The following is a 19104-nucleotide window of genomic DNA, read 5'->3' on the forward strand; positions in this document are numbered from 1 at the left end:
TTTAAAAAATTATTTTTTAAAAAATGTTTTAAAAGTTTTAAAAAAAATAATTTTTTAAAAAATTTTTCAAAGAACATCGCAATCTTGATTTTTTAAAAAATTATCTTTTCAAAGACTATCAAAACGTGGAATTTTTAAAATTGTTTTTACAAAGACTATCAAAACGTGAAATTTTTAAAATTGTTTTTTCAAAGATTACAAAATGTGGATTTTTAAAAAAATATATATTTTTCAAAGACTATCACAACTTTGGTTTTTTGTAATTTTTTTTTCAAGGACTATCGCAACCTTGGGTTTTTGTAAATTATTTTTTCAAAAAAACACAAAAACGTCGATTTTTATATAATAATAATAATTTTTTATATAATAATAATAATTTTTTAAGAGCTTTTCTTAAAATAAATTTTTTAAGGATCATTAAAACGAGGATGTTTGAAGAAAAATATTTTAAAAGGACCATTAAAACCAGGAATTGAATAAAATATAATTATTCAACGACGTAAAGAACAGACAATTCTTTAAAAAATATTTTTTCAAGGACCAAATAAACATGAATTTTTAAAAACGGATATTTACGGATAAGGACCATCTGGTCTTTATTTAACAGCAACAAGTAAATATTTAATGGTGCCTAAAACTCCTACTTTGTGAAAAAAATGGTGTATTTTTAGTGAGATTATATTGAGAGTATTCCTCCTCGAAATTTTACTGAAAGGATGATGCCAAGGCTATTATCGAACCTGAGGTCTGTAAAATCTGAAATTAGCGACAATTGAATGGAATTTCTTAAAAATTTAAAAAGAAAATCACTTACCGACGCGAATGTGCTCATCGAGGGTGAAAAGAATGGCACCGACATGTTCAACGATTTCTGAGATCGGCAGATAATCATGAGGATAATGCGCCTCAGTTTCGGATCGCAAATGTACCAGTTGCACTTGAAAACAACTGTGGCCAAATAAATGCTCTGAGAGGAAAATAAAATAAATTGAGAAAAAAAAAAATTACATGGGAAGGGGCTACAAACATTTTCCGCCACCAGGGTGCCACCATAGCAATAGACCGCCAATTGCGATAGGGCCGCCACAGTATAGCCCAAATAAATGAAACGTCCAAAACCGGTGTACTGTAACAATATTTAAGGAGATAATATATTTTTTTAGTTTTTCTCTACCGCTCTTTTATCCCCCCAAATTTCTCTCTCTATATCTCTTACCGTTAACATTTCGAAAATACTCGCCCCAATTACCATGCTGGCCGACACAAAATGGGCCAGGGTTATAATGCTATAACGTTTCCTAAAGAAATCAGTCATTTCGATAATGACATTGTGGCGTTTTATAATTAATATCAATTGTTCCTCCACATAGGCCGCTTCGGTCGGGGTGAGAGTTAATTTGCCTTCAAATTTCCGAAACAGTAACTTGACATCGGTTTGTAACATTTTCAGCAGCGTTGCAATATGGGTACAATATTCAAAATATAAGGCATCCGAGCCGCCAAAGGTGAAGATGGTCACATAGCCGGTATAGGCGGTGAAAATATAGGCCAAGGGATACAGGGGACCTTCCAAGAGAAATTTGGGCATGCTAAATGGGAAAATAAAAACACAAATAAATAAGTGAGGTTAAAATATCAAATATTTATTTTATCAAAATTTCGAAGCACTGGAAGCCCTTGAAAAAAAGTTTTCAAAAGGCTGAAAATTAGTTGAAACAAATATTTAAAAAATCGGCATTTTTTTCTCTTTTTTAAATGTTTTTTTTTTTAGCCTCGACCTTCCTTGGGGAAATGCAATAAACATCCTTGGAAGGTTCATTCAAATATATTAGAGATTTTGTTCAATTTGTCAGTTTTTATTTATTTAAAAGGATGTTTGCAGACAAAATATGGATTGCCTTTCTTAATTATTTTGAAGGAATTTCAAGGATATTATTTGAAGTTTTGATTTGGATTTTTACAAATTTTTTTCAAGGACTGTCAAAACGTGGATTTTTAAAAATTATTTTTTCAATGACTAACAAAACGTGGATTTTTAAAAATTATTTTTTCAGGGACAATCAAAACTTCTATTCTTAAAAAATAAGTTTCCAATGATTTTTTCAAGAAGTGTATTTAAAAAATATTTTTTCAAGGACTAACGTGAATTAAAAAAAAAATTAGGGACTATCAAAACGTAAATTTTTAAAAAATATTTTTTTCAAAGACTTACGTGGATTTTTAAAAATTATTTTTTCAATGACTAACAAAACGTGGATTTTTAAAAATTATTTTTTCAATGACTAACAAAACGTGGATTTTTAAAAATTATTTTTTCAATGACTAACAAAACGTGGATTTTTAAAAATTATTTTTTCAATGACTAACAAAACGTGGATTTTTAAAAATTATTTTTTCAATGACTAACAAAACTTGGATTTTTACAAATTTTTTTCAAGGACTGTCAAAACGTGGATTTTTAAAAATTATTTTTTCAATGACTAACAAAACGTGGATTTTTAAAAATTATTTTTTCAGGGACAATCAAAACTTCTATTCTTAAAAAATAAGTTTTCAATGATTTTTTCAAGAAGTGTATTTAAAAAATATTTTTTCAAGGACTAACGTGAATTAAAAAAAAAATTAGGGACTATCAAAACGTAAATTTTTAAAAAATATTTTTTTCAAAGACTTACGTGGATTTTTAAAACTTATTTTTTCAATGACCAACAAAACGTGGATTTTTAAAAATTATTTTTTCAATGACTAACAAAACGTGGATTTTTAAAAATTATTTTTTCAATGACTAACAAAACGTGGATTTTTAAAAATTATTTTTTCAATGACTAACAAAACGTGGATTTTTAAAAATTATTTTTTCAATGACTAACAAAACGTGGATTTTTAAAAATTATTTTTTCAATGACTAACAAAACGTGGATTTTTAAAAATTATTTTTTCAATGACTAACAAAACGTGGATTTTTAAAAATTATTTTTTCAATGACTAACAAAACGTGGATTTTTAAAAATTATTTTTTCAATGACTAACAAAACGTGGATTTTTAAAAATTATTTTTTCAATGACTAACAAAACGTGGATTTTTAAAAATTATTTTTTCAATGACTAACAAAACGTGGATTTTTAAAAATTATTTTTTCAATGACTAACAAAACGTGGATTTTTAAAAATTATTTTTTCAATGACTAACAAAACGTGGATTTTTAAAAATTATTTTTTCAATGACTAACAAAACGTGGATTTTTAAAAATTATTTTTTCAATATTTCAAAAGTATCTCTAGAGGTCCTTTTGTACTTACGTCATATTAAACGGTGTCAGCCACATCAAATCCTTGCCTTTAGACCAAAATATCCACACCAATATCAATGGTTTTAAATTGTAGGCTGTACAGGTTATAAATCCCGCCAGAAATGGGGCAAAATTCACTCTCGCTGCCATAACCGAAGACTGGCGTATAATACGATTATATACCGCCTTATGTTCCATATCCTTCTCATTACATCCATAGAGCATTTGATGCATTTTCTTCAGTACTGCTTCCAAATCTTGACGATAATAGGAAATCAGAATCATTTTCAATACCGTGACAGCTGAGGTGCCTGCCGGACACAACGTATCCAAACCCTTTTCCAAATCATAATTTAAATAGGAAAAACCAGCATGAAGTTCGGTCACCACACCCACCAACAAAATGATGAAGTTAAACACAGCCCAGCAGAGGATTCGTCTTGAGCGCGGTGAACCTGGCCAAAAGCCCATCAATTGCAGACATATTCGCGGTACATAGAAATAATACTCTTTCAAGGGATTTGAACGCGACAGGAAACGTAAAAACATCTTCGAGAAATAAAATGTTTTTTTAACGGGCCGAATGGAACTACTGATAATTATATGGCCCCAGTTTCGGCCTTTTATAGTCCTTCCCATAATGGCTCAATTAGTTTAAGTGGGAAAAGTTTTTGACGAGTTATGTAAAAGGTTAGGCAATTTGTAAAAACTTTATTTTGCAAATAATTGGCAGTAAATTGGTAATTGATTATCTAAGTGACTTGGCGAAGAGGGATGGTGGGCATTTCATAATCCATAATATTACAGGGTGAGATGAAAAAACTGCAACCAATTTCAGACTGCTGTCATTTCTAATGACTCGTGATCTGAACATATCGCAAGATTCCATCCGACAAATGAGAAAAATAGACTCAAAAGAGCTAAAGAGTTGCTTCGCCCGGCCGAATGTGGTGAACTGCCGAATTTGGTTTTCTCCGATGAGAAAACATTCGTTGTCCAGCAGTTTGTAAACAAACAAAATGATCGTGTTTACTTGCCAAAGAGGTCAGCTGAAAACTCAAGATCCGGCCATGGTGATGGTGTGGGCCGCCATAACAACCGACAGTCGCTCTCCACTCGTATTAATCGACCGTGGCATCAGAATAAATACCGAATATTATCGCGAAAATATTCTGGCACTAAAAAATACCAACGTGTCGCTTCGCCAGAAATGGGCCAAAATACCACAGAACAACATTGGCCGTTTGAAGGCCATAATTCGTGCCAAAGGTGACCAATTTGAACAAATCTAAACTTATTCCAAAATTTGTTGCTATTTCCGAAAATAAAATTTAAAAAAAAATTGTAGAAATTATGGCGTTTGACTTTGTTGCAGTTTTTTATGTTCTTTAAAAAATATACCTCCTCTTAGTCCTTTAAAAATATATTTCTTAAAAAAATCCACGTCCTCTTAGTCCTTTAAAAATATATTTCTTTAAAAAATCCACGTCTTCCTAGTCCTTGAAAACAATATTTCTTAAAAAATCCACGTCTCCTAGTCCTTGAAAAATATATTTCTTAAAAAAATCCACGTTTCTTAGTCCATGAAAAATATATTTCTTTAAAAATCCACGTCCTCTTAGTACTTTAAAAATATATTTCTTTAAAAAATCCACGTCTTCTTAGTCCTTGGAAAATATATTTCTTTAAAAAATCCACGTCTTCTAAGTTCTTGGAAAATATATTTCTTTAAAAAATCCACGTCTTCTTAGTCCTTAAAAAATATATTTCTTTAAAAAATTCACGTCTTCTTAGTCCTTGGAAAATATATTTCTTTAAAAAATCCACTCTCTGTTAGTCCTTGGAAAATATATTTCTATAAAAAATCCACTCTCTGTTAGTCCTTGGAAAATATATTTCTTTAAAAAGTCCACGTTTTCTTAGTCCTTTAAAAATATATTTCTTTATAAATCCACGTTCTGTTAGTCCTTGGAAAATATATTTCTTTAAAAAATCCACGTCTTCTTTGTCTTTGAAAAATATATTTCTTTAAAAATCCACGTCTTCTTAGTCCTTTAAAAATATATTTCTTTAAAAATCCACGTCTTCCTAGTCCTTGGAAAATATATTTCTTAAAAAAAACCACGTCTTCCTAGTCCTTGAAAAATATATTTCTTTAAAAAATATACGTCTTCTTAGTCCTTTAAAAATATATTTCTTTAAAAAATATACGTCTTCTTTGTCCTTGGAAAATATATTTCTTTAAAAAATATACGTCTTTATAGTCCTTGGAAAATATATTTCTTTAAAAAATCCACGTCTTCTTAGTCCTTGGAAAATATATTTCATTAAAAAATCCACGTCTTCCTAGTCCTTGAAAAATATATTTCTTTAAAAATCCACGTTCTGTTAGTCCTTGAAGAATATATTTCTTTAAAAATCCACGTTCTGTTAGTCCTTGAAAAATATATTTCTTTAAAAAATCCACGTCTTCCTAGTCCTTGAAAAATATATTTCTTTAAAAATCCACGTTCTGTTAGTCCTTGAAGAATATATTTCTTTAAAAATCCACGTTCTGTTAGTCCTTGAAGAATATATTTCTTTAAAAATCCACGTACTGTTAGTCTTTGAAAAATATATTTCTTTAAAAATCCACGTTCTGTTAGTCCTTGGAAAATATATTTCTTTAAAAATCCACGTTCTGTTAGTCCTTGGAAAATATATTTCTTTAAAAAATCCACGTCTTCAAAGTCCTTGGAAAATATATTTCTTAAAAAAAATCCACGTTCTGTTAGTCCTTTAAAATATATTTCTTTAAAATCTTTAAAAAATCTACTCTCTGTTAGTCCTTGGATAATATATTTCTTTAAAAAATCCACTCTCTGTTAGTCCTTGGAAAATATATTTCTTTATAAATCCACGTTCTGTTAGTCCTTGAAAAATATATTTCTTTATAAATCCACATTGTGTTAGTCCTTGGAAAATATATTTCTTTATAAATCCACATTGTGTTAGTCCTTGGAAAATATATTTCTTTATAAATCCACATTGTGTTAGTCCTTGGAAAATATATTTCTTTATAAATCCACGTTCTGTTAGTCCTTGGAAAATATATTTCTTTATAAATCCACATTGTGTTAGTCCTTGGAAAATAAATTTCTTTATAAATCCACATTGTGTTAGTCCTTGGAAAATATATTTCTTTATAAATCCACGTTCTGTTAGTCCTTGGAAAATATATTTCTTTAAAAAATCCACCTTCTGTTGGTCCTTGAAAAGATACTCTCTAAAAAAATCATATTCATGGTCCTTAAAAAATTATTCCTCTAAAAAAATCCAGAAATTTTTGGCCCAGGAAAAATATTTTTTAAAACCCAGAATATTTGGCTATTGAAGGAAAAAAAAAAAAAAAATCAAAAATATGTTGGTTCTTGAAAAAATATTCTTAAATGATCAAATATAAAATCCATCCAGGCTAAAAAATTTTATAAAACTTTTTTTTTTATTTTTGCCGGTCTATATACATGTGACTTTGGATCAAAATTATTGAATACATAACCAGTCGGGACATCATAGAAAACCAGGATTTCCGATCCATATTCAGAGCTCCGGCCAGTTTCAAATTCAATTTACGATTACAAATATATATGGCAAACTCTTCGCACTGAAATGAAAATAAAAGATAGAGATTTAATAGATTTTGAGTAACAAGATGTATTTTAAGGACTAAGGTATTGTATCGGGATGTAAATATTTCCAAAATTTTCTGTATTGACGTTCCAATAACCTAAAAAGCCAAAAAGTCTTTTGAAGTTATGGAAATCGAGATCAATTTGTCATAATTTGGCTTAAAGTTTCAGAAGTGTTTGAAAACTTCACTTGTCATGACTTCATTTCGAACGAAACTTAGAAGCATAGAAATGAAACAAACGAAACATTTTGAAGTATTAAAACTTACCGCTTTTTCTATATTCCCAGACACATTTCGTAAAACATTAAACTCTTTCAGACCCATATTTAAATCACCGAAACTAGACGATGTCATTTCGCTCATATAATCGGTAATATATAAATAGAGAATATAGCAGAAATATGTCAGACCAATGAGGCTCAAAAGTTCTACAGCATTTTTAATGAACTCCAGGAAAAGAAAAATCGAATAGGCTGCTATCAGGTTGAATAGTATGATGTTGGCACGGCAAATGAGTAATTGCCATTTGAAAATTATTTTTAATTGCATTAGAAATCGACATAATTTTGAGTGTAATTGGAGTAGATGGTAAAGCCTGGAATGGTATCCAAAAGCCCCAGAAGGCCAGTTATCACTTTCCTGTGCCATGGCCACTATTGTCACATCAATATAACAAAAGCAACGGCATATCTTCCAAATCATTTGAAAATATTGATACAATACCAAAAAGGGAAGCATTTGAAGATTGGCATAGCACACAATAAATATGGGATTCCAGATGAAACAATCACAGGCCAGTGAACCATAGCCGATCAACATATTGACTACGTAAATGTAGGAGAGTATAACATATTTTAAAAACTTCAGATACTCGAATTTATATTTCCATCCCTTCAAAGTCTCCATGTTATGAATCGTCTCCTTTTCCAACACCAAAATCAAACTTTTCAACTTGGTATAAGCCGCATCATATCTCCAGATATGGATTATGGTATAGACAATCATTACACCCTGGACATATTTATAACCGGACACAATGGCCATTAAAGGATTCATTTTTTCCAGTTCTTTAAAAAGCGCCAAGGAATCGTAGAGAACACGAGTCAGCAATGCCAATCCCACACTGTGGGCCGCGAAGACTGCCATACGGCTAAGGGTATTTCGTTTAAATCTTTCTTGGCGCCCATCATACCAATGGGCGGTGAGTCCTTGTATTATGTAAAAATATTGAAAATAATTTTGAAATTTTCTAAAGCACCACATCAAGGAAGGATTCACATTGAAGAACATTTTTTTTGTGTTTAAATTTCCGCTAGTTTTAGACGACTTCACACTTCACTCAAAATAATTAATTTGAGTAAATGAGAATGTCCTTTCCCTTGAAATTTGTATTTATTGATTAAAAGATAAGGACACTCGTGGCAGTGACATATGGAAGCACTCTATAGCATGAACTTTAGTCCGTTGAAAAAACTGCATTCACAACAGTTTCTGCACAAAATGTAAACGAGATTAATACGATTCGTACAATGAACTTTTTCTTTTTCCAAAACAGGAAAGAATTCTTAATAGTAAACTGTACTTTTCCACAATGAAAAGTTCGAACACTGATCTATTCCAAAAGAAAGACTTCAAACAACGAACTTTTCTACAATGCAAAACAGTGAATATAATAAACATTCACACACTGAACTTTTCTACAAGAGAAGTTCAAACACTGAACTTTTCCTCATGAAAAACTTCAAACAATGAACTTTTCTACAAGAGAAAGTTCATTGTATGAACTTTCATACACTGAACTATTTTACAAAAAGAAGTTCATACACTGCAATTATCTACAAAAAGAAGTTCATACTTTCCTACGAGAAAAAGTTCAAGCTTTTCTGCAAGAAAAAGTTCATGCACTGAACTTTTCTACAAGAAAAAGTTCCTACACTGAACTTTTCTACAAGAAAAAGTTCATACACTGAACTTTCACACAAAAAAAGTAGATCATACATTGAACTTTTCTACAAGAGAAGTTCAAACACTGAAATTTTCGTTCGGTTCATATACTGAACCATCTACAAGAAAAAGTTCATTCCATTAACATTTCTATATAGGAAAAAGATCATTCGATGAACTTTTCTATATGGGAAAAAATTCATTCGATGAACTTTTCTATATAGGAAAAAGTTCATTCAATGAACTATTCTATATAGGAAAAAGTTCGTTCGATGAACTTTTCTATATAGGAAAAAGTCATACACTGAACTCTTCTACAAGAAAAAGTTCATACATACAGTTCATATTATCTACGAAAAGAAGTTCATACTTTCCTACGAGAAAAAGTTCATGCTTTTCTAAAAAAGAAAAAGTTCATAAACTGACCTTTTGTACAAGAAAAAGTTCATACACTGAACTTTTTTACAAGAAAGAGTTCATACACTGAACTTTTCTACAAGAAAAAGTTCATACACTGAACTTTCATACAAAAAAAAAAAACAAGTAGATCATACATTGAACTTTTCTACAAGACAAATTCAAACACTAAAATTTTGGTTCGGTTCAGATACTGAACCATCTACAAGAAAAAGTTCATTCCATTAACATTTCTATATAGGAAAAAGTTCATTCGATGAACTTTTCTATATAGGAAATCGTTCATTCGATGAACTTTTCTATATAGGAAAAAGTTCATTCGATGAACTTTTCTATATGTGAAAAAGTTCGTTCGATGACCTTTTCTATACAGGAAAAATTTCATTCGATGAACTTCTCTGTATAGAAAAAAGACATTTTAAACTTTTTTATAGAATTCATTGTGGATGATAATTGGCTATATTTACCTGTCGTTCCAGACTTTTTGCACTGTTTCGAATACCATTGAATTGTCTTAGGCTCAGATTCAAATTCCCAAAATATTGTGAGGTCATATCGATCATGTTATCATTCAAATATAGATCGAAATTATTAAAGATATATGAGGTCACTACCAGAATCAGATGTAGTAACGAATCCTTCATATATTCTTGGAATAGGAAAATATAGTATACTGCTATAATATTATAGACAATGACAGTATAGCGACACCGAAATATTTGTGATTTGAAGAGAATTTGTAACCGCCTCAGACAGGAACCCAAATTTGAATGCAGTTCCAAAAGCGAAGATAATTTAAAACATAAATGGGATTCTACAAATGGGTTGTTCGTAGGTATATCGCGGAGAGGCTCATCAGCTAGGTAGGCGGTATGGTGTTCAATATACGAGTAGATACGACATGTTTTCCAAAACATTTGAAAATATTGAAAGTATATCAAATTGCTTAGAAATTGAACATTTGTAAGGAAAATTATTTTCCAGGCGGTCCAAAACACCATTGTTTCGGACAATTGGCTACACCTGGCAATTAGGACGGCCAAATATAGATATGTAAGAACAAAATATTTCAAATATGACAATTTTTTAAATCGTCCTTCAATTCCTTTACACTTTGGAAAGTAGTTTAGGCTCTGCTCCTCCAACTTCTCAATTTGCCATTTTATGGCTGTGTATGTTGTATCTTTGTGCCAGATATGTACGATGGCACACAGAACCAGAAGCCCTTGAATATATCTAAACGATGACATAATAATCACCAGACGATGTTGTCCTTCAATGTTTTCGTAGATTTGCAAAAAGTTGATGAGGTCCTGCAACAGGCAGAGGACACCCATAATGTTCGCGGCAACAGCAATTGTTCCGGATATGTTATTTCGGCGATACACTCCCTTATCTTCCATATACCAATATGACGTTAAGCCCATAATAATGGGCAGATATTGTGGAATATTTTGAATTTTCTTTAAGAATTTTATGAAACTGCTTTTCATTATCGGCGTTCGTTACTATGTTTTCCGCCAGCGGTAAGAGCTGCTTACAGAGTTCAATTGGTACTAAATATTTTTGCCATGAATGTCACGTGTAAATATTTATTTAACAGTGTAAACACATACACACATATCCTCAAGTCAACATACAATTTATGCCCACACAAATTGAATCAACACTTGATTTAAAGAAGTTCATCGTAGATGTAACCTTATTTCCTTAGTTTCGAGATTGAACTTTTTCGTATAGAATACAGTTTAGTGCATGAACTTTTTCGTATAGAAAATAGTTTAGTGCATGGACTTTTTCGAATCGAAAACAGTTCGGTGTATGAGCTTTTTCGTATCAAAAAAAAAAACAGCTTAGTGTATGAACCTTATCGTAAAGAAAACAGTTCAGTGCATGAATTTTTTTGGTATAGAAAGCAGTGCTGCGCATGAACTTTTTCGTATAGAAAAAGGTTCACTGCATGAACTTTTTCGTATAGAAAACAGTTCAGTGCATGAACTTTTTCATAAAGAAAACAGTTCAGTGCATGACCTTTTTCATATAAAAAACAGGTTATTGCATGAACATTTTCGTATAGAAAACAGTGCATCGTATGAACTTTTTCGTATAGAAAACAGTTTAGTGCATGAACTTTTTCATAAAGAAAACAGTTCAGTGCATGAATTTTTTTGGTATAGAAAGCAGTGCTGCGCATGAACTTTTTCGTATAGAAAAAAGTTTACTGCAGGACCTTTTTTATAAAGAGAACAGTTCAGTGCATGAACTTTTTCGTATAAAAAACAGTTTAGTGCATGAACATTTTCGTATAGAAAACAGTTTAGTGCATGAACTTTTTCGTATAGAAAACAGTTAAGTGCATGAACTTTTTCGTATAAAAAACAGTTTAGTGCATGAACATTTTCGTATAGAAAACAGGCATCGTATGAACTTTTTCGTATAGAAAACAGTTTAGTGCATGAACTTTTTTATAAAGAAAACAGTTCAGTGCATGAACTTTTTCATAAAGAAAACAGTTCAGTGCATGAACTTTTTCGTATAGAAAACAGTTTAGTGCATGAACTTTTTCGTATCGAAAACAGCTCAGAGCATGAACTTTTTTGAATAGAAAACAGTTTAGTGCATTAACTTTTTGGTAAAGAAAACAGTTCAGTGCATGAACTTTTTCGTATAGAAAACAGTTTGGTATAGAAAACAGTTCAGTGCATGAACTTTTTCCCATAAAAAAAAACGGTTCAGTGCATGAGCTCTTTCGTATAGAAAACAGTTCAGTGCATGAACTTGTTTGTATAAAAATACTGTTCAGTGCATGAGCTCTTTCGTATAGAAAACAGTTCAGTGCATGAACTTTTTCGTATAGGATACAGTTCAGCGTATGATTTTTTGGTATAGAAAACAGTTCAGTGAATTAATTTTTTTCGTATAGAAATAAGTTCAGTGAATGAACTTTTTCGTTTAGAAAACAGTTCAGTGATTGATCTTTTTGGTATAGAAAACAGTTCAGTGCTTGAACTTTTTCGTATAGAAAGCAGTTCAGTGCATGAACTTTTTCGTATAGAAAGCAGTTCAGCGCATAATTTTTTGGTATAGAAAAAGTTCAGTGCATGAACTTTTTCGCATAGAAAACAGTCAGCGCGTGATTGTGTTTGGTATAGAAAACAGTTCTGTGAATGAACTTTTTCGTATAGAAATTAGTTCTGTGAATGAACTTTTTCGTATAGAAATTAGTTCAGTGCACGAACTTTTTCGTATAGAAATTAGTTCAGTGCATGAACTTTTTCGTATAGAATAAAGTTCAGTGCATGAACGTTTTCGTATAGAATAAAGTTCAGTGCATGAACGTTTTCGTATAGAATAAAGTTCAGTGCATGAACGTTTTCGTATAGAGAAAAGTTCAGTGCAAGAACTTTTTCGTATAAAGAAAAGTTCAGTGCATGAACTTTTTCGTATAGGGAAAACCTCATCGCCTGAACTTTTTCGTATAGAGAAAAGTTCAGTGCATGAACTTTTTCGTATAGAGAAAAGTTCAGTGCATGAACTTTTTCGTATAGAAAAAGTTCGTCGGCTGTACTGTTTCGTATAGAGAATAATTGTTCGACTGAACCTTTTCGTATAGACAAAAAAAGTTCATCGCCTGAGGGAATATGTTTATTCAATCACATTTTCTCTACAGGAAAGACCAACCTTCGCAAAAATTTCAACCCCTGACCTTTTATACAGGATTGAGTACAATGTAGTTTTTCACTTACCACTTTCTCCAATTTCCTGCCCAAATTTTTTCCGCCATTGAACTCTCTCAGTTTCAAAATTATATCCTCAAAACTGTATGAATTCATGTCTCCCATATAATCGTTGATGTACAGATCCAGAGTATGGAAAAAATAGGTGACGCTTGCGACGCTGATAACAATAACAGCTTCCGGAATATAGATTGTGAAAATAAAAATAAAATAGGCGGCAATGGTATTTGAAATAATTATATTGGAGCGACAGACAAACATTTCTAATTTGAAAATTTGCTGCAGCTGAATCAAGCAACGGCATAGCTTGGTGTGAAGTTGTAGCAGTTCGTAAAGGCTGGAATCGAATGTGACCATGTGACAGGGTGATTTTACAGCTTCTTGGGCTATAAATGCTATAGTGATGTCCAAGTTGTGGAAACACCGACACAGCTTCCAAATCATTTGAAAGTATTGAAGCAACACCATGTAGGGCAGTATCTGCGTATGAGTGTAGCAGAATTTCAGGGGAATGTCCAAGAAGTAGTTGTCATACGACACGGAGCCATAGCTTATCAACAGGATGGCCAAATATAAGTAGCTGATAATACCATATTTTAAATAGGCCAAACAGCGAAATTTGCTTTCAATTCGATTGGACGAACAGAGTTTGCTCCCGTTGTCCCTTTCCAAGTGGAAAATTCTTTGTTTCAATTTGGTATAGGCTTCATCATATCTCCATATGTGAATTACCGTAAAAATAACCAAAACACCCTGAACATATTTATAGCAGGATACAACGATTAGTAATGGATTTAAATCATCAAAGCCTTCAAATAATTCGAAGGAGTCGAATAACAGATGCAGCAACAACGCCACTCCCACACTGTGGGCCAAAAAGACAGTGGCACGGCTAAGGATATTTCGTTGAAATTTTCCCCGACTTTCGTCATACCAATAGGCGGTGAGTCCTTGTGCTATGAAAAAATATTGAAAATAATTTTGAACATTTCCACAGAAACTTTTAACGAATCGATTCATATTTTGAAGGGGGAAAACTTTGTAATTCCGCTGACAATTAACGACTTCTGTTGCGAAGGAAAATAAGTTACACTAGTAACTGGGCATGTTCATTTCTTTGGATATTTATTGACAGATCAAAAGATAACTTGAACATTTGAATTGACATATAAAAGTATTCAAAGATATGATAAACGCACCATATACGGTATGATAAGCATAAGTTCATACGATGAACTGCTTTCTATACGAAAAAGTTCATGCGATGAACTGTTTTCTTAACGAAAAAGTTCATACGATGAACTGTTTTCTATACGAAAAAGTTCATACGATGAACTGTTTTCTATACGAAAAAGTTCATACGATGAACTGTTTTCTATACGAAAAAGTTCATACGATGAACTGTTTTCAATACGAAAAAGTTCATACGATGAACTGTTTTCTATACGAAAAAGTTCATACGATGAACTGTTTTCTATACGAAAAAGTTCATACGATGAACTGTTTTCTATACGAAAAAGTTCATGCGATGAACGTTTATCTATAAGAAAAATTTCATACGATGAACTGTTTTCTATACGAAAAAGTTCATACCATGAACTGTTTTCTATACGAAAAAGTTCATACGATGAACTGTTTTCTATACAAAAAAGTTCATGCGATGAACGTTTATCTATAAGAAAAAGTTCATACGATGAACTGTATTCTATACGAAAAAGTTCATGCAATGAACTGTTTTCTATAGGAAAAAGTTCATACGATGAACTGTTTTCTATACGAAAAAGTTCATGCGATGAACGTTTATCTATAAGAAAAAGTTCATACGATGAACTGTTTTCTATACGAAAAAGTTCATGCAATGAACTGTTTTCTATACGAAAAAGTTCATGCGATGAACGTTTTCCTATACGAAAAAGTTCATGCGATGAACGTTTTCCTATACGAAAAAGTTCATACGATGAACGTTTTCCTATACGAAAAAGTTCATGCGATGAACGTTTTTCTATACGAAAAAGTTTATGCGATGAACGCTTTTCTATACGGAAAAGTTCATCCGATGAACGTTTTTCTATACGAAAAAGTTTATACGATGAACGTTTTTCTATACGAAAAAGTTCATACGATGAACGTTTTTCTATACGAAAAAGTTCATACGATGAACTGTTTTCTATACGAAAAAGTTCATACGATGAACTGTTTTCTATACGAAAAAGTTCATACGATGAACTGTTTTCTATACGAAAAAGTTCATACGATGAACTGTTTTCTATACGAAAAAGTTCATACGATGAACTGTTTTCTATACGAAAAAGTTCATACGATGAACGTTTTTCTATACGAAAAAGTTCAAACGATGGACGTTTTTCTATACGAAAAATTTCATACGATGAACTGTTTTCTATACGAAAAAGTTCATACGATGAACGTTTTTCGATATGAAAATGTTCATGCGGTGAACGTTTTTCGATACGAAAAAGTTCATGCGATGAACGTTTTTCGATACGAAAAAGTTCATGCGATGAACTGTTTTCTATACGAAAAGGTTCATGCGATGAAAGTTTTTCGATACGAAAAGGTTCATTCGATGAACGTTTTTCTATACGAAAAAGTTCATGCAATGAACATTTTCCGGGAGTCAATAGGAGTATTAGTATCTTTCTTAATTTATGTGTCCTTTTTGTCTATAACTTCCAATTTCGGTTTGAATCAATATTGTGGTGTACAAAACGGTTTGAGCAATTATTGAAAATAGAGAGCCTACATTTATTGCAACCATGCCGAAAATTTTGATCTCTGCAGAGTTTAGGCAACAGCTCAGGTTGACCTTCTCAAGCTGTAAATAAAAAGAAATATTAATGGGATATTGGAGATATTTTTCAAACTTTTTTCACTCTACCTCTTCTTCTTCCTCCTGGCTCCCTAAATTGATATAGTCTTTTAGAATCCCCTGAGTTTCCTTGAGGGTACACATCACCCATTCACAGATCATAAAATACAAATACATGTGCACCAAAATGCAAAGATAGAAGCTATCACCGAAAAGATAGTCATAACGATGCAAGTTTTGTCCCGGCACCAAGAAGATCATATAGATGGCATAGCCCACCATGGAGTTGGATATGACCAGGCAAAGGAGTATACACAATATGGAGGGATTGTAGATTTTGTTTAGTTGCAGGAATTTTTGACGTAGCTGGGCGTAAATTAAAGTTAGCTTTGGATCCTGATAGTTGGAGAGTAGTTGACAGTTAATCTGGGAGAGACATTCGCGGAGATAGCACAACAGAATGGCATGTTGCAGCATAAACAAATGCTGGACACCCAACATACCCAGGAGGGGATATAGTTGAATGGTTTTTCGATATTGCCTCCGAATGGTGCTCCTTTGAATGTCCACAACCAAAGTGGTGAGGTGAACAAATGTCAGGACACCATTCACATACAACCATTTGCGATGTCCAGTATGCCTGGGTAAATCTCGTAAACGGTCAAAATATGAGCTCTGGATATCCAATACCGATTCGAACCATTGTCTTAGTTCACGATCTCTATGGGGTCGTGTCAGGCTGTATACATACATGATGACCAGTCGCATGACCAGTGTCAGAAAATTGGCATATTTGGCCACCGGATTTGCGACATAGTACTGGGCCTGTTGGACAGTATAGAGGACCGTGTAGGGCATGTATAGCACAAACGTAAGGCAATTGCAAGTCACATAGAATTTGATGAAGAAATTTGCCGCCTGCAGTTGTCTTCTCTCAAAATCAACTCTCAGTAGTGTTGAACCCAAATAAATACTGAAGAAGACCATGAATTTCATTAGCAAGCGATTCCAATTCATTTTAACCGTCGCGAAGTAAATTACTTATACTAATGGGAGCTTGTTGTGTGTGGAAGTCTGGCTAAGTATTGTTTGAGTTGTAGTCAAGTGTTGATGGTATCCGTTTGAAGAAAAAAATCGAAAAATCAATAATTAAATAATATTTCTATATGAAAAATTTCATAACATGAATGTTTTTCTATGCGAAAAAGTACATATGATGAACGTTTTTCTATACGAAAAAGTTCATACGATGAACGTTTTTCTATACGAAAAAGTTCATGCGATAAACGTTTTTCTATACGAAAAAGTTCAGGCGATGAACTTTTTTCTATACGAAAAAGTTCATACGATGAACGTTTTGCTATACGAAAAAGTTCATACGATGAACGTTTTGCTATACGAAAAAGTTCATACGATTAATGTTTTTCTATACGAAAAAGTTCATACGATTAATGTTTTTCTATACGAAAAAGTTCATACGATGAACGTTTTTCTATACGACAAAGTTCATCCGATGAACTTTGTTTTCTATACGGAAAAGTTCAAGCAATGAACTGTTTCTATACGAAAAAGTTGAAGCAATGAACTGTTTCTATACGAAATAGTTGAAGCAATGCACTGTTTTCTGTACGAAAAAGTTTGAGCACTGAACTGTTTTCTATACGAAAAAGTTCAAGCACTAAACTGTGTTCTGTAAGAAGAAGTTCAAGAATTGATCTATTTTCTATACAAAAAAGTTGAAGCACTGAACTGTTTCTATACGAAAAAGTTCATGCACATAACTGCTTTCTATACTACAAATTTCAGGTCATGAACTTTTTTCTACACGGAAAAGTTCATCGAATGAACTTTTTATCAGACAGAAAAATAAATGACACATTCTTGAATTCAATAATTTTCAATTTGCTTTAATTCTGTAATTTTCCATTTCAGTTTGAATCAAAAATGTTGTGTACAAAACCGTTTGGGCAATTATGGAAAATAAGGCTCTCAAATTAATTGGAACCATGCCGAAAATGTTTATTTCCGCTGTATATATGCAACAGCTCAGGCTGACTTTTTTAATCTGTAAGAGATAAAGGATATTTGAATTAAAAAATAAATTTTATTATAGGGTTCGCTCCCACCTCCTCTTCCACTTCCTCGCTCCCCGAATTGATATGTTCATACAGAATCGACTGAGTTTCTTTGAGGCTGGTCATAACCCATTCACAGATCATAAAATACAAATACATGTGTAGCAGAACACAGAGATAGAAGCTATCACCGAAAAGGTAATCATAGCGATGAATATTTAGTCGTGGCACCAGGAAAATCATAAAGATGGCATAACCAACCATCGAGTTGGAGATGATCAGGCAGAGGAGTATACACAGTATGGAGGGGCTGTAGATTTCATTTAGCTGCATTATCTTTTGACGGAGCTGGGAGTAAATTAAACTTAGCTTTGGGTCCTGATAGTTTGCCAGCATTTGATAGTGAATTTGGGAGAGGCATTCACGGAGATAACACAGCAGGCTGGCATGTTGCAGCATAAACAAATGCTGGACACCCAACATTCCCAAGAGGGGATATAATTGAATGGCCTTCTGATATTGCCTCCTAAAGACACTGCGTTGTATGTCCACCACCACAGTGGTGAGGTGGACAAATGTCAGACAGCCATTTACATACAACCACTTGCGATGTCCGGTATTTTTGGGTAAATCGCGCAAACGATCAAAATATGAGCTCTGGATATTCAATATCGATTCGAACCATTGCCTTATTTCCCGATCTCTTCGGGGTAGGGTTAAGGTATAGACATACATGATGACCAGACGCATGACCAGTGTCAGTAGATTGGCATATTTGGCCACCGGATTTGTCACATAAACCTGGACCTGTTGGATGGTAAAGAGAACGGTGTACGGTATGTATATCACAAATGAAAGGCATTCGAAAATGACGTAGACTTTTATGATGAAATTTGGCGTCTTTAGTTGTCTTCTCTCGAAATCTACTCTTAATAGCGTTGAACCCAAATATATGCTGAAGAAGACCATGAATTGCATTAGGAAGCGATTCCAATTCATTGTAAACGTCCGGCAATGAATAACTTATACTAATGACAATTTGTTTTGCATTGAAGTTGGGTTAAGGGTTGTTTGAGTTGTAATCACACGTTGATGATATATCCGTTTGAAGATAGACATCGAATGAATCAATAATTGAATAAAA

General features: G+C 32.5%; 2 protein-coding genes across 2 annotated transcripts; both read right to left on the minus strand.

Moving 5' to 3' along the window:
- Positions 1–579: 579 nt before the first annotated feature.
- LOC101891272 (odorant receptor 10a) lies at positions 580–3869 on the minus strand. Its single transcript, XM_005178427.3, has 5 exons — positions 3301–3869; positions 1217–1589; positions 1028–1126; positions 815–967; positions 580–756 (listed from the first exon to the last, which is right to left on the minus strand). Exons 1-5 carry the CDS (start codon positions 3837–3839, stop codon positions 706–708), a joined length of 1215 nt encoding a protein of 404 aa, XP_005178484.1. The 5' UTR covers positions 3840–3869; the 3' UTR covers positions 580–705.
- A 13913-nt stretch (positions 3870–17782) lies between these two features.
- Positions 17783–19104, minus strand: LOC109611782 (uncharacterized). Its single transcript, XM_020035045.1, has 2 exons — positions 18012–19104; positions 17783–17950 (listed from the first exon to the last, which is right to left on the minus strand). Exons 1-2 carry the CDS (start codon positions 18957–18959, stop codon positions 17783–17785), a joined length of 1116 nt encoding a protein of 371 aa, XP_019890604.1. The 5' UTR covers positions 18960–19104.

Source organism: Musca domestica, unplaced genomic scaffold (assembly GCF_030504385.1).
Source record: "Musca domestica strain aabys unplaced genomic scaffold, Musca_domestica.polishedcontigs.V.1.1 37, whole genome shotgun sequence".
NCBI lineage: Eukaryota > Metazoa > Arthropoda > Insecta > Diptera > Muscidae > Musca > Musca domestica.